At 38.2% G+C, this 17,470-nt stretch overlaps 1 protein-coding gene across 1 annotated transcript in view; it reads left to right on the top strand.

The window, feature by feature from the left end:
* CDH6 (cadherin 6) overlaps positions 1-17,470 on the top strand; it is a 107,129-nt gene that overhangs the window by 69,614 nt on the left and 20,045 nt on the right. Inside the window, exons 3-7 of the mRNA XM_040588222.1 lie at positions 8,132-8,426; positions 9,931-10,050; positions 12,080-12,247; positions 13,769-13,956; positions 15,405-15,658. Coding sequence (XP_040444156.1) covers positions 8,132-8,426; positions 9,931-10,050; positions 12,080-12,247; positions 13,769-13,956; positions 15,405-15,658 — 1,025 coding nt within the window. The remainder of the gene's footprint in view (positions 1-8,131; positions 8,427-9,930; positions 10,051-12,079; positions 12,248-13,768; positions 13,957-15,404; positions 15,659-17,470) is intronic.

Raw genomic sequence — 17,470 nt, 5'->3', positions numbered from 1 at the left:
AAGCAGGTTCACACAGAGCAGGTTGCACAGAATCGCTTCCAAGTGGGTATTTCATATCTCCAGAGAAGGAGACCCCACAGCCTCTCTTGGCAGCCTGTTCTACTTGCTCTGTCACTCTGAAAGTAAAAAAGTTCTTCCTCATATTGAGATGGAAGTTCCTGTCTTGCAGTTTGTGGCTGTTGCCCCTTGCCCTGTCACTGGGCACCACTGAAAAGGTCATGGCCCCATCCTCTTGACATTTGCCCTTAAAGTATTTTTAGACATTGATAAGGTCCCCACTCAGTCTTCTCAAGGCTAAACAGGCCCAGCTCTCCCAGCCTTTCCTCATCAGGGAGATGCTCCAGCCCCCTTGTCATCTTCGCAGCCCTCCACTGGCCCCTCTTCAGTAGTTCCCAGTCTCCCTTGAACTGGGGAGCCCAGCACTGGACACAGCACTCCAGATGTGGCCTCATCAAGGCCAAGCCGAGGGGGAGGATCACCTCTTTCAACCTGCTGGCCAAGTTACCCCTAATGCTTCCCAGGATCCCATTGGCCTTCTTGGCCACCAGGGCACACTGCTGGCCCACGGGCAACTTGTCCTCCAGCACTCCCAGGTCCTTCTCTGCAGAGCTGCCTCCCAGCAGGTCAGCCCCCAGCCTGTGCTGGTGCATGGGGCTGTCCCTCCCCAGGGGCAGAACCTCACACTTGCTTTTGTTGAACTTCATAGGTTCTTGTCTGCTCAGCTCTCTAACCTGTCTGTTTAAATCATGGTGCTGTGATCTAGTAAGGCTGGGTTTGTTTGCATTTCTTTTTTAACCTTGTCAAATGTATTTTTTTATGTTATTTTCTTTGAAAATTACAGTGCTTGAATCTTACTTCAAACTCCAGCTCTCCAGCTCTTTTGAGGCTGTAGAGTATTAATCTTCATATAATCTTCAAATTGCTTTATATCAGAATGGGAAGGAATCATTTCTTCTTGTTTCTATAAATGCCAAGGAGAGTCAGAAGCACTGTAGCGTCTTTCTCCCATTGTCTTCCAAATTCTTTTTTAGCATCTAACCTCCCATTTTTACCAGAAAATTAAGATACATTTTTAAAATATTAGTCCCTAAGTTTAAGTACCTAAGTCTTGACATAACCCTCCAGATACCTGACCTGAGCAGATAACTAGCTTCAGCAGTCTAGTCTCTATTTCTGCCCGTTGGTGTCCTCTAAATAATTCTTAATTTCATTAACTGCTTTCAATTAAATTTTAGAGAGTAATAAAGGTGTCATAACCATTAATTTCATATGCAGTTTAAAAAAACAGTAACTGCATAAGACAAATCTACATTGTGCCTTGACTGTTTGGTCAGCTGGCTGTTTCCATAAATACACATATGAACTGCCACCAACCACAGCCCATGCTGTCTCTTCTCCAGCTAGTTTGTACAGAACACAAGAAATAGCAGCATTTTGCAGTCAAGAGGATTTGCAGGCAAGGGCAGGAGCAGGAGGCCTACAGTAGCATGCAGTGGGCTAAGTGATATGAGGGGGAGCAGGATGCTTTACGTTAGGTTGAGTCAGATAGATTATGTGGAGCATGGAAGGAACCAGAGCTTAGCATAATTGAGGCCATAAGAACATGGCACACATGTCCATTGGAGATCTGTCATTTCTGGTGATGCTGGATCTCCCTGTGGATCCTGTGGAATATCTTTTTAGAAGAAAGGTTCTTTTATGGCTTAAAAGAAATCTTTGTGTAGGAATTTAATCTGATAATACATGATATAGTGTGTGTTTATGTGGACCACATATACAATGGTTTGGTGGTAAGTTTTATACATTACCAAGAAGCTTAATATACTTAAACTTCAGCAAAATATACATTAATACTTATTACCTAATGTGCAAAAACAATGCCATTTTCCCTTTAACACAGAGTCACCAAGTGGAGCAAAACCTTTGGTGCTGATTATTTGGTGATATTAATGGTGTCATAATATAAATTGAGGAGGTTGGTGATACTATAGGGGTATAGAGCACCAGGAGAGACAGGGAAGAGTGCGAAATTGTTACTATTCTTAATATTATAGTATTAGCAGTCTCATTTAGAGTGCTTTAGTTTTTTCTGAATGCTCTGGCATTGCACTGTGTAACCTCAAGCAATACATTTGGTTAAATTTGTTCATTACATAGACAAGACTCTGGTGTTTGGACCTATTCAGTTTGCAGTGAAATCATCTGCTATGAATACTGCGAAGAGTAAACTTGTGATTCTTTTTGTTAGCTACCTACCAACTGCTTGCTTACTGTTTTAATAATTGGTCTCTGTTTCATTATTGTGTCAGGAGAAAAAAGGTGAACAGAGCAAGCCCAGAATAGCTTCTAAATACAGAATCTTCTAAATACAAACAAATAGTAAGATGCAACAGACAGCTTATTTCTGGATAATTATAGGCTGATCTTTCAGTGTGTACATCCCAAGGTCAGTTGAGTTTGATCTTTGCAGATGTTCAGTAACCACTCTGAAATTCAGCAAGTAGGGTGTTACATTCACAATATGAAAGAGAACTTGCTCTGTAGGATGAATGGAAAACTATTTTACCCACCAAACTGCCAGGCATCATAACCACCAATATGACATTAGCGGGAGCTAAACTGCAATTTACAGCTCTCTGGCATAATCTAAAGCTACTTCAGAAATGAGATTAACTGTCCTGTTTAAATCAGTGTTATAGAGTGAGGTACAGGAGAGATGTTATTTCATTCTGGAGAATATCTACTTCCTACAATTTCAATTATTTGGAATTTAATTACCACCACTATAAAAGTACAGTTTTAGTACAACCTTATTACAAATATGTGCAAAGAAAGCCGCTCCTCTCTGATGTATTCCACTTAAACAAATAAAAAAAAGTTAGTGATTAGCTTTAACCTGTTAAAATACATGGGATCTCACTTTCTTTTTACCGTTTTGGCACTGCTGTTCCATACAGTTTCATACTAAGGTGATTTTAGCATGGTTAGGAAAGGGCCCTGGGGCCCTGGGGCACTGCCAACCCTGACTGTCCCTGCCTAGGCCAGGGTTCCCCACATCTTTCCATGGCCCAGGACCCCATGCCAGGCCCCTGGGGCTCCCCCAACCCTGCCCAAGGCCCAGGACCCCGTGTCAGCCTCCAGGGCTGTCAGGCCCTGCTGTAGGGATGCCGCAGCAGGGCTGATCTGCAGCTGCCCACAGCCCTGCCAAGCCAGGCCCACCTATGGGCTCATGTCTGACCTGGCCTTTGCCTGTTCCTGTCCCCGGGGTGGTGCCCTGTGGCTGGGGCTGCCCCAGTGCCCCTGGCTGCCTGGCTGCTGGCTGAGGCGGTGGGACAGGCCTTGGCTGCCAGGCCCTGGCGTGACCTACCCAGGGAGCCGCTATCCCTCACCTCTGTTCAAACACACCCATGCTGCTTCTTTTGGAAGTGCTGCCAATGTTTTGGCGTAGATTTGTGACTTTATAATACCAGAGATGGGCAATAATGAATTATACAGCTTAATGCCAATTGGATCTGCTGTTTTCATGCCACATCATCTTATAGTCTTATGCAAATTCACGTGAAAGATGCACTTAAATTCTTCTCAGATGCTTTGCTGAAGTAATTCCTGTGTGTGTAGCATGGGTCCAACCCAATTTTTTAACTCTGGTAAAATTTTCCTGGAGTGTTGTTTTAAAGTGAAGCAATACTGTGTATTGGAGATGAACACAAAAGCTGTAAATATATTCACTCTGGAAATAATAATAATAATAATTAAAAAAATGTTCACAGTACCTATGCTTTGAGCAGAGCATTCACTTGCCTTTTCCTTTTTGTTGTGCTGAAGATACCCCATTGCTACTGCCCTTGGTGCTTTCAGAGGGTTCTGCCAGAGACACTTTGGAGAACAAGGCTCCTCCAGACTGTGGCTAATTTGAAAAAAACAACCAACCAACCAACCAACCAAACCCAAAAAACAAAACAAGTCTCCTGTTAAAATGATTATGAATTTGACAATACGCAGAATGTCCAATACAGGCAACTAATGCTGCAGTCCTGTGTGCACTTTAAACACCTCTTGATGGAGGCGTGAAGCCTTCTCTGTTTTCAGGCAGATGTATTTGAACATTTGGAGACAGGACATTTGAGCAGGGCAGAAGAAAGACAAAGGCTGGACAGTTTATACCTGACTGCAAGTCATTAAAAGCAAACCAGATGGTTCACTTAACAGTGGTATTAAAGTAAAATGAGTAAAAGTATGCCCAGGGCATAGTAAAATCTATAATTTGTCATTCATCCTCAGCCTTAGCCAGTGATTGATGGATGATTTCACAAAAGTGTTCAGATTACATTCTGAATGAATCAATTTACTATAATATTAATACAGTGCAATTGCTGATGCATTTACTTTTTATTGCATAGACTTACTTCTTCACAATTTAGCTTACCCTTGGGGTATTGCTCAGTTCAGTCACCAATTGAAATGAATGCCATTGAGTAATGCTGAGTTCCTGTGGAAATAAAAAATCTACCTTTATGTGGAGTCCTAAAAACCTTTGGCTGAAGTAATTTTGTCTTGAGGAATATTAATATGATACAGCTCAGATGACATGAGCACTGCGTCCCAAACATTTTATTCTATCCCATGATTATCTGATATGGCCCATTTATCTGACCAACTTTACACCGAAGATAATGGACACTCTTGCAACACAGCTTAGCACACAGAGTGAAACTAGAGTGAAACTATAATATTTTGCATTGCCTAGGATCAGTGCTGCTAAAAGCATCTGCAGTATAATTTATACACCTATCTCATCATAGCAAACTTTCTTTGCAGTGAGGTGTCTAGAGAGTGAAAAATAACTTCAACTTAAAAGGAAAGGGAGGGTTATTACCACTCATTTCATCTTCATAACCTAACAATAGTGTTAAGTTTTATATTACAAAACCATCAACTGTATTTTTAAGTGCATCTCCCCTCCAGGCTCTTCTTTTGACCTCAGCTTGCACCACTTCTTTCTCCTTTAATTTTATTTCCAATTTATTTTTTTTTAACCTGGTTACAGTAGCAATTTCCTCCTTCGTATAGGTCACACAGACAATATATTGCTTCCAAGATAAACTGACACTTAAGAAAATATAAAACAGATGATTGTCTTGTCCTGGACAAAACTTTTCTACCAAGTAAACAGTCAAGGACAGATAATGTAATCTAAAATAATAAATAAGTTTTTTGTATATTTTCCTAACAACTGAATGTTACACATTTACAATTTATGAGAAACTTCTCTGGAGATCTGCTTGTTTTTTCCAATACATAAAAACAATTATTTTCAAAAAAGAAGGGAACAACCATGTTCTTGAGGCCACACATGATGACACACTGTAAGTTCGCTGTGGGTTTGAAGAGTAGGCATTCAGCCAGCCTTAGCTGTACATAATATACATTGGTACATATGACATGACCTCCCTCAGGTCCTGCTCTCACAGGAAATAATCCACATACAGCCTGGCCGACTGAATACTTCTTTGTTCTGTCATGTCTTAGGAAATTTGTAAAACTGAAGGTACTGAAGTTGAAAAACATCTTGTCAAAGTTTATTTTCAAAAGTTAGCACTTTTGCTGAAGGGCTAGAGATTAAACCTTTGGTGAAGAACACCTCATTCTCTATATTGATGAGTCACTACACGAAGATATACTTTGACTTGATAACCAAAGTCACAGTCAATCTTTCACAGGTAGATTATTTGCAGAAGAAGTGTGGAAATTTCTGAAACAATTGACTTGAAAAGAATCACAGGACTTTCCATTTTTAGCTCTTTAGGTGGTCTGGGCTAGGTAAAGAATATTGTGGAAGATAATTCCCAGTGGTTCCAACACCTTTTCTAGCTTGACCTTTTTTGCTAACTTGTTCGTTGAAACCAGTTTTAATTAAAACTATGATAAAAATTAGATTGGGAGTTCAGCCTATAACAAATCTCACAACAGCACTATTCCATTATTCATATGAATTAATGATAGTCTGTTACTGAGGAATATTTCTGTCCCAGTATGATACAGACAAAGTTAAAGAGGTTTTTAAGGCAAACAAGAGTTGATTATTTGGTGTGAAAGAGTCATAAAAAATAGACAGTTTTAAAGACAACATTCTTTTCATGCCTTTTCTGTTGCAGGTTGCCTTTGAGGAAAATTATACTCAAAAAACCTATTGAAATTACTTCCTGCAATAGACTTATAGTCTTGACTTCTTAGGTCTAAGAGATACTCATCAGAAGCTGAGGTTATATCTAGTAAATCATATAATTCCTCCGAGCCCTATGGCCAAGTGTATTGGCCAATTGAATGGGAATCAGGCGACCTAAGCTCTGTTCCAGGTTCTAAGTCTAGCCTTCTGGGAAACTTCAAGTTTCTATGCTTTATTATAAAAAAAAAAAACAGAGCAAATGATATTGACACTTTTGTGAAGGGTTTTGAAATCTGCTTATGAAAAATGCTGCATACAAGCTACTTATTTGTATTCTTATTATGAAGAGAAAGGGCTCTGTGCAGGAATTACATAGAGTGCCCATTTTCTCCCTGAAGGAGAAAATTAAGAAGAGTGCCTCAGCACGTCTGCTAACAATTAACCATGCTACGGTTATGATATTTTGTATTGTTGAACACTTCTGGTATGTGTGGTGACAAAGAGTTTTGCTTTTAAAGGCAGACTTGTTGCATGGAGCATGCCTTCTGTGAGGACCATAGGCATAAGCACACATAGTGGAATGCTGTGCCACCAAGTAGGTCATCAGCAGAGCACTGATCTGGGAGAAAGTTGGAGGAAGCCCAAAACATTGACCATATGGTCATGCTGGAAGCTGCCTTTCCAGTATGGTAGGGGCATAGCCAGGTATTGGTAATGTCAATGTGAAAATTTCTACATTCTTCCAACCTACAAATCTTTCTTTTCTACAAAGCATACCATACAGCAATGCTGAGTACTTTGCCACACAGTCTAGTAGGTTTCTCTGGGGTTTTTTAACTTCTATGTTGGAAAAGAGAAGCAAAGAACTGGTTGAGAAAATCCAACTTTCCTGACTCAGAAACATGTCTTTTCTATGAAAGCAACAATTTCCAGGAATCTGCTACCTAATAAATTAATTTTTTCCCTATGAACTTAATCACCTATGCCCTGACTTTAGAAAGCATTTTATTTTTTTTATTTCATTTTTTAAATTTTTATTTTCTCTAAAGTAACAACAAAATAAATTGTAGTTGATTAGCCTTGATTTTAAGGCCAGGGTGATAAATAAGCCTTTATCAAAAGAACAGCCATGAGAGTATGATTTAATCAGTCATACCTCGTGTGTGTGCTAAGTAGCATTTCAAGAGACATGGATATTTCTGGGAAAAAAAGATAATGGTTTGGGCAGCTCAAGCTTTGTATGCTAGTTACCATCATTTTTTCTTTCCCCTGCATCCACCATGTTTCATCTTGGTCCATGTCCCTTTGGATAAGGCAACTGATCTCTTCACTGCCAGTGCTGTAATGGTCTAGTATGCCTGCCTATCTCTGCTCTTAATTTGCCAAATTTGTGAATGCATGTGTTTGTCTGCTATTCTTCTATGTATTTAGTATGTTATTATGTTGTGCACTGTGTGATATATTACATAATGTCCATGGGGCATAGAAACCCAGCACCCAGAATTTAAACTCAGGAAGTGGCTGGCCTGGCCCCTTTTTAATTCTTGGCTTACTGAAATTCCTGAATCCACTGTTTTTCCACTGCAGGATTTCACTGTCCTACATACTCCTCGGATTCCACCTAAGCCACTAGCATTCTAGGACACTAAATCTGTTTGATGTGTGCTTCGCTTGGGAGAGCGATCTGCAACTTCAGTTTGTGGGTTTCCTCAGACAATTTCTTATAATATTGCGGACCGTTTCAATTCTGAACATCAAGACACAACTCTACCAGTTTACTGCTTCTACTGTGGCGTCATCATCATTTCCCAAAAGCAGTGTACAGCGATTTGGGTGGCTATTGCTAATAGTAAAGCATGTATCATGATATCAATTAAAGTATCTAGAACTGTGTCCCAATTATTGATTTTCCTTTCTTTTTCTTTTTCTTTTTTTTTTTTGTTTCAATTCCCATTTCACCACCAGCTGCATTCAGACCAGGATAAAGGAGATGGATCACTTAAGTACATCCTTTCTGGAGATGGAGCAGGAGACCTCTTCATTATCAATGAAAACACTGGTGACATCCAGGCCACAAAGAGACTAGACAGAGAAGAAAAGCCTGTATACATACTCCGTGCCCAGGCTATAAACAGAAGGACTGGAAGACCAGTGGAACCAGAATCTGAGTTCATCATTAAGATCCATGATATCAATGACAATGAGCCAATGTTTACAAAGGATGTTTACAATGCCAGCATTCCCGAAATGTCAGATGTTGGTAGGTGCTAACTAATAATTGATTTTAATGTCTGGTCTGGGTTCTTTCTGTGGAACTAACGAAGAACCCGAACTTTACAGGCATTGAATACAGACATCTGCTATTTGAGCCTAGAGTAAAAGTACTTCAGCCATTTAAAAAAACACAACTAACTCCAGGAAAATAGTGACAACAGTTTGCTGAAATCAGAGATGTTAGCTAAGTTAAACCCTCTCTGTTGTACTACAAAAAATAAAATACAATCTGATGTAGCTACAGTGAAAGTGAGCTGAGCTAAGCTGTGTTACATGACACCAGTAAAGAGTTTAATATGCTTTGTTAATGTGATTTAGTAGCAGTGTAATAATATGGTAATCCATGGTCACCTAAGTGTGTCCATACCACCCCTAGATCTATTCAACAACCCTTCTTTGGTTCAGGAATGTAAAAAAAAAGAAAAGAAAAGAAAAGAAAAGAAAAGGACAGGTTCAGAAGTGGTTGTACACACTTGAGGAGTGAAAACTGTCCCCCAAGTCAACTCATATGCCATTAACTTCCTGTAACCTATGTTTCTCTTTTCATGCAAAAACCAAAGAGCTCCAAAGTCCATTGAAGTTCATTGAAATCTTTATATTGATTTAAAATGTATCAAGCTGTAAGAATTAATCAATAAAAGAAAATAGAACAACTTCCTTGAAATAAGATTTTGAGATTGGATGTTTTCCAGAGAAGTTGACAGGTTTAGATTCTTTATCTCTGATTCTTAGGGAGGTTATTTTGATTTCTTTGTCAGAGAGCAATGGATGGTTAAACTGCAAGAAGCGCTCTTCTAATCTGAAATAATATCCAGGGAGAGAAGCATTAATTAACCATGATCGAGAATGAGATTAAAATAAAGCTCAAGCAATATAAAAATAAAGACTTTGGGGCATACTCTCTCCTCTCATTCATGGGACTTGTCATATGGATGAAATCTCATCTAGAGAAGAGAGAACCTAATATTCACATTTTAATATGTGAAGTGAATATTTTATTCACAAATCTGTTTTAAATACCAAAACCTAAGCTCATTTTTTATGTCTGTTAACACTTTGCCTAGGATTTAACACCATTTCTTTCTCTAGAAGACACAAGAAATAACAGATTTACATTCCTAGGGCAAATACCTTACAAGCATAAGTAAATTTGCAAAAGTATATCCTTGACCTAGATAAAATTCTGAATGGCTTCAATATCTGGGGAAGGGTGCACTTCTGGTTTCTTTGTAAGAAACATGATGAGGCATCTACATATCTAATCGATAAATGTGAATTTTAATGAACTGAGAATAAGTCAACTGTTATTTGGTTTTGTATCCGTGTCCTTTATCAACAGAGAAACTTATACAAAATAAGAATATCTCTAACTTTTTGCCACAAACCTACCCTTTTGACCTGAACCTAAGCTATTTTTTTTTCTATATAATAAACTGTCTTGGCCATGAAAAAAAATGTGGATTTTTATTTTCTTTCATTTATCATTGCAGGTACCTTTGTTGTGCAAGTCACCGCAACTGATGCTGATGATCCTACGTATGGGAACAGCGCTAAAGTTGTCTACAGTATTCTCCAGGGACAACCATATTTCTCTGTCGAATCTGAGACAGGTTAGGGGACCTTATCTGTCATTCTCTGACAATGTCTGTAATTCAAAATGACATGCTAAGCCAAGCTAGAACATACTAGGCAAAAACTTCAAAGAGGTTGCATCTTACTCAGTGCAAAATCTGACAAACTTAATAGAGCGATACATCTGTAAACATGACACCTACATTATTTTAATCTTACCAGTAAAGTCTAATAAATACAATTAGTACTGGATGTGAACCAGTTTTCAGTCATTTCTAACAAGCAGTGGGTATAGAGACTATTGTGGATGCTTAAATTAAACCAGACATTTTGGCTTTTATATGAAAACGAGAAACAGGTGGATGTGGAAAAAAGTGTTTTATCTTCATAGATCTTCACAATGGCTAAATTAAGACTGAGGGTTTGTTCATGGGTTTTTCTTCTTCTATTTCTTCAAAATTTGTTTGAAGTAATTATAATTTCTGTACATCTGGAACATATCACTTTAATGCTAATTCTATGAAAGAAATCTTAATTAAGAATAATGACAGAAGAGGTAAAATTGGCTGTTGTGCTATACTAGAAGATCACAAATAGAATCCCAAACTTCTGAGTTCTGTTTTTGGAATATGTTGAAATTATACACAGTGACTGGAATTTTTTATGGACTGAATAACAGCTTTGGAAGCTGTGCATGTAAAACATGAATTCTGGCTGACTGAATCTGCTGTACCATTGACTATCTGATTACATAGACAGTCCCTTCCCAAGTTTTCAAACAAAATTATCCAACACGAAACAAAGGACCTCAAGAAACTCCTTAAATGGGAACATCCACTGTGATAGGTTGCTGGAAGCTAGAGAAATTTGTTCTCCTCAGCATCCTTACAGGAAAGGAATGGATTAGCCCAGATGATTAGTCAGGTTTTGGCATTGTTTCTTAAATAAATCTTAGACACTCAGACAGGGAAAAGGAGGGACAGATTAGATATCTCAAAGAAAAACCTGAGGCAAAAAAAGGTACATAATTGTGAAAAGAGGGAGAGCCAAGATCAAAGGGAGCTTCCCTTCAAGCATAAGGTATTAGATAATAAAAGCAAGGATTTTGCACTGATGCACTTATTCTGACTTGGACAGTACATTATGTGCTCTTTATCTAGAGTTATAATAAGGATAATGTAGCTGGGAGTTCAGCGGTAATCTTTTAGCAAGAGGGTTGTGCGGGGTACAGAGGGGAAGCAAGGTAAACCACAGGCTTGATCTTCCTGCCATGGAAATCAATTGCAAAACTCCTACAGTGAAGTAAGTCTGTTGAAGCTGCTGTGAATTTTGCCATGGATTTCAGTGCTCAAATTTTCCCCCTTTTGCCTACAAAGGAGTCAGTTCTTAGCCTTAAGAGACCCAGTGAGAATGCAAACATTTTGCTTCATGGTAAATATGAATGACTGAATTTCAGTAGGAGTTGGCCTCATAACTGATACTTGTTCCTTTAAAGGTGGAAGTGACTGGCATAATTATTCAAATCAATGTATAAATAGAAATATATTTACCTGGGCATGCTTGGATGCTCATAATTTTCTTAATTAATTTCTCTTCTCCCATTTAATGTTGTTGTACTGCCTCTTTAATGATGTCTTGCTGAAGTTAGCTTTCTTCTTTTTTTTACCACATCTGTCAAAATAAAAATATTGCCAGAACAGGAGAGAAAAGATGGAGCACATTATAATGAACAAAGAGCCTTTTTGCAGTTCAGTGAGAGACTTTAGCATGGAACTGAAAGGGGATAAATAGTTATGTAAAATAACACCACTCACAAATAAGTAGAACATCTTTCTGGGATGCCACTAATATTGTGTCTGTCACATAGACAGCAGCCTGAGCTATGATATGACAAGTCTATAATTTAATGAGTCATCTTATAAAAGTAAATATTTGTACTGGGCAAAGTTTACCTGTTACGCGGAGATTGTTTTGTTCTTTAGGCTGTGGGGTTTTTCTTAATAAGAATTACCATCAAAGTCAGTACCTTACTTGTGAACTCTCCCTCTTTAATTTTCATGTTTTCAGGCATTATTAAAACTGCTTTGCTAAACATGGACCGTGAAAACAGGGAGCAATACCAAGTGGTCATCCAGGCTAAGGACATGGGAGGCCAGATGGGCGGATTATCAGGAACCACCACTGTGAACATCACACTGACCGATGTAAACGACAACCCACCTCGCTTCCCCCAGAGTATGGAACATTTACATTCTATGTCTTTACTTTAAAACGGACAAAAGTTGGTTTGGTCTATTTTTTAACTCAGATATCTGCTGTCATGTACTTTGTGAGTATAAAACTTCCCTTAAGAAAGAAAAAGAGAACACAGAATCAAGAAATGGCATCATGTTCAGATTAATTGCAGTAACTGGGAAACAAATCTAATATTTTTACTACAGTTGCAGTAGGCAGTCTGAGAGGTGAATTAATGTACAGAAACAACTTCTGTTTTTCCTGTCTATTAAATAGCTTCGACTTATATAAACTGTATTTCTTGTGCATTATCATTTCTATTAGATGTTGTGGTTGACTACATTTTAAGATATCTGTTCTATTTAAGCTTTGAAACATATTTATTTAAGCGTAAAATGATCCCAAGAGCAATTCTATCAAAATGAGTATTTATACCCAGGAAGCATTTGCCTCGGTGGCTTTTCCTGTCTTCTTTGCATGCAGAAACAAAGGCATGTACATAAATATACCAGATATTTATGACTATTTTCTTTCCCCTGTTTCAGATCATTTGGTAGATATCTGTGTGATATTTGAGGGAATCAGTTGAGCAAGATCTCTTGGAAAGTAATTTCTATTAATGACCATTCATGACCATAAGTGGTTCATCTTTCATCCACTTCTCTGTCTCTCTCCTCCTTCCTTGCCTCTTTCCTTCTTTGTTTCTTGTTCTCTTTCCTTCCTTATTTCTCACTCTTTTTTTCTTCTTTTTTTCTTTGTCTAACCACTGCAGTGTGTGATGTGTATATATCACAGTGTCAGTGTGTGTCAAAGTCAAAAGTAGCTGTTAGAGAAAATAATTGCAGATACTATCAGACAAATCAGCAAGCTTTGGCGGTTAAGTCACTGGGAAAGTTATTGGAAGCAACTTGTCATTTAAGTTCAAAGTCTGTTCTTAGCTGTGGGCAACGCGTTTCCATTTAAATTAGAGCAACTTAAGAGAAAATACAGCACTCTACCCCCAATGAGTTAATTATACATCTCTGGACATAAATGTCTTCAATATAAAAGCCAAAGATACAGCTTCATAATGCCAGCATACCCCAAGTAGAGTTTTTTTCAGAGGAGAATTCAATGTAGCACATTATTAATAGGCATTTGGGCTGGATTTGGTTTTAGTGTTACTAAGCTGCATTGGCCTGTGGCAGTTCTTACTATTTGTCCTTTAGCCTCAAGACATTTTTCATATACAATTTTGATATACCCAACAGAGGCCCTGATAATGTCTAGAAATATGCTGCTAAAGACACATATTTGTAGGAAAACAAAATGCTTATCCTTCATACTTGAAAAGAGATAGAAAAATAAGTTACTTTTATCCACACAAAAGTAAGGTAGAAGGTAAAGGCTGTTGCCCCAGGAAGGCTTGAAGGCACAGTGACTTGCTAACTCATTTGTGCATGCCCAGCATGGACAGTGGGCTGAGAGATGGTGTCCAAAGTACCATAAGACTGACAAAATTTCCTTCTTTGTCTGCTATAGGCACCTACCAATTTAGAGCTCCTGAATCTATGCCACCTGATTCACCAGTCGGCAGGATAAAAGCTAATGATGCTGATGTGGATGAAAATGCAGAGATTGAATACAGCATCACTGAGGGGGATGGATATGACATGTTTGGAATTACCACAGACAAGGACACACAGGAAGGAATTATAACTGTCAAAAAGGTACACAACACAATCTTATGCTCTGAAATAGCAGTCACAAGTTTACCTATACTTGTTTTCCATTTGTAGTGCAGCATGTGTTGTTTCTTAATTTGAATGCTATCTATTAGGAATCTCTACATGACCTACGTAATTTTATTTCTATACAGGTAATTGGGGTACTTCCTCTTATACCCTCCTTTGCTAAACCAATACACATACTTTGAAGGATCTGAGAAAGTAAATAACTTAGGGAGTGGGATGGGACTCAGAAAAAATTGTGCAACATATCCACAGAATAACTCAAGGAGACACCACCATCTGTCTGATTTTCTCCCTATGATGCTTACAGGATTTGCTAAATTACTAGAAGGTGCTGTGTTAAGACCACAGAAATAATCAGTATTACATGCCTATATTTCAGTATCAGGAAGTGTTGAATTCTATAGCTATTATGTATTAAAGTACATAGACAATTTTTTTTTTACTCTGATTTAGTAAAAATGTAATTAATAAATACATCAGCATGCTTTTACTTTAGAAAAATAATAATCACAGCACCTTGCTGGATCACAGCAGACATCATCTACTAGGCTGCACATTGGCTGTCAGAAGTTTTGAGAAATATTCTTTACAGTGCATTATCAGGCAAGCTTGATAAGGTTACAGATATCATCCTCCATCAGTTCAAGTTCAGTCATCACTAGATAGGCATTGTGTAGATTTTCCGAACATGCACTTGCTTGTTGATATCAGTATGACACCTGTCATTACTTGTTTTTTAGGAGATGCCTTCCAGGGGCTGATTATGATATCAGTCTAACTCCGTCTGCATTTCTGTCTGTTGTTGACAGAAGCTGTGAATCTTCTACAACATAATGGAAAAATGGGGTGACTACTCTCCCCCCACATTTCTCTAAGTACTGTTAACAGAGTCACTAAATGCTGCTTTTTCATACTTTTAACAGAGTGTAATATAGTCATAGCCTATCATAAAACCATTTTTTTTCCTTAATGGGTGGTCCTGGATGTCCAGACACTAGATGTCAAAGTGTTTCATTTCAGTGATGGAATGGCAATATTTAAAGAAGCAGTTCCTAGAAAATCTTCCCCCCTTTAGTGTGTGGTGCTTAGCACCAAGGAATAGACAAGAAAATGTCAAAATGTCAAAAATGACAGAATAAGAGGCATGAAGAGTTACGGCTATTTGAGAAAGAAAGATTAATTTGTGTTTAGGAGTTCCAGGCAGGCACAGAATTCCCTGAAAAAGTGGGTTTTTTTCTATAACATGCCATCAGTGGCATAGAACCCTAACTTTCTTTTTTGTGCTGGCATTTTAATTTCAAATCAGGCTCCTGTTACCTAGCACAGGCCTCTTTGTGACATCCTCCCATTCATTTGACTCACCTGTCTACAAGCCACAGCAATCCCCACAGACCTCTCAGACTTTTTTCTTTTTCTCTTCCCAGGCATTGGATTTTGAAAATAAAAACCTGTATATTCTGAAAGTGGAAGCTACCAACACCCATGTGGACCCTCGATTCCTCTACCTTGGGCCATTCAAGGACTCAGCTACAGTCAGAATTCAGGTGGAAGATGTAGATGAACCCCCTGTGTTCAGCAGACCAGCATACATTATGGAAGTGAAAGAAGATGTTCCAATAAACAGTGTAGTAGGAACAGTAACTGCTCAGGATCCAGATGCTGCCAAGAACCCTGTCAAGTAAGCATAGACTATTTCAGCTTGTGAGTAAATTTTTTATAGCTCTAATTTTTCTTTTTTCATGTCGGCACATAAAAATATCCCTTGTAACAATGAAACTGTTCAGGTATGCTTAAATAGGGAGTACGCTAGGTGGTAAATGATCTCTCACACTTGAGCGTATTTAGCTGTGTGATTGTGTTTGCATGGCCCTTACATCTTGAATTACATCCTGTCCTCTTCAGCAACTAATGTTTGTAGCTATTTCTAACATAGAAGAATTTACTGCAAAAGAACACTAAGATGTTCATCTTCGCCTTCCACCTTTACAGTGTGGTTCATCCTCTTGGCTATATGACAGGAGAGCGATTCAGCAGCCCTTTCTTTTCCCATCTGTCCAGATCTGCTTGACAGAGGTCACATTCACCGCCTCTAAACTGCAAGTAGAAATACCATAAAAGCAGATCATGTGCATACATAGACTCTGATCTCACTTGTATCAGTGTAAGGTTAGTAAGATAAGAATCAGTCTCATGGACTTCATGAAGTACACTTGCCATGAATCAATAAATTATTCTTAGAGGAAGTGGAGGAAATGTTAAGGTTGGAGTAACTAAACCTAAACCTTCATTTTTTTGTAAATTTACACGTACACCATTTCAGTACAACTGAAAACATATTGGAGTATTCAAGTCATATTAGATAGAGTATGATAGACCTTTTAAATAGTTGTGTGCTTTAATTAAAGTTCATTGCTACTGACAAGGCAGTAAGAGGAGGAAATGAAAAATACAGCAATACTAATTTTAGGTCAATTTTCAGCATGTCTCTGGGTTCAGCACCTTGGAAATGCAATAGTAGTCTCAAGATCAAAATAAAATAATGCAGGTTTAATACAAATCAAATCCATCGATAATTTACACTTCTGCAAACAACTATCTTTCCTCAAGATATCTTAAAATGTTTATGAGTCATGCATAAGTTTTAAGCTCTCAGCTCACCTTGTGAGAGGGGTAAATATTATCATCTTAATTTCCTAGATGAAGAAACTAAATCTTAAATGTTTCTGTCAGAAACCCTCTCTGTCTTCTGTTTACATGCAATGCCCTGCATATGAATTCATGTTCAAGACTAATCCTTGCTAGGACTTACTTTCATTTATATGATGACATGCAACAATTATATGGAGTTCTGGACTAGCAGAGCAGAGTAACTTAAAGAGCAACATAATTTTTTGCTGACTTTGTGAAGCCCTGGGACAGAATGAACACCTTCTATAGCATGCCTTCATGGGCATGCTAGTAAGATGAAAAATTGGTTGGGGTGACACCCAGGCCCCTTGCAGTCTTCATATGAATCTGCCTGGTTTTTATATCTAATGACACTGGAGAGTAAGGGGAGTGCTTCCCTGCTTCCCTGTGGTGATAACTACAACCATTTCCATTTTGCACCAGCATCAGCTCCTAATTAAAAGTGATTTACTGTGGATAGGGATTATGCTGTTCATTGTTGAGTACTGCCTACTGGCTTTTTTCTGATAATTGAATGTGTGTGCTAAAATTTACCTATCTTTCGAAGAGCAGTTCTTTAATACAGTATAGGTAATTTGCATATTAAAATATCAGATAGTTATTGAGCAAAACTTGTCTCCTTTATGCTTTAATAGCATGCAACAGCAAGGTGAAAGAAGAAGAAAAAGAAAAATGAGGAAGAGGTTAGAGTAATAGATATAAACACAGCAAGAAAAAACATCAAAATCAGTAAGAGGGGAAGGAAATCAGCAGAGAGCAGTAGCCTGAGAGATGTTACCTCGTAATAAATATAATTTTATGG

Source organism: Falco naumanni, chromosome 3, assembly GCF_017639655.2.
Source record: "Falco naumanni isolate bFalNau1 chromosome 3, bFalNau1.pat, whole genome shotgun sequence".
Classification (NCBI taxonomy): domain Eukaryota; kingdom Metazoa; phylum Chordata; class Aves; order Falconiformes; family Falconidae; genus Falco; species Falco naumanni.
Note: the sequence above shows the minus strand (reverse complement) of the source record. Positions and strands in the feature narration are given on the sequence as shown.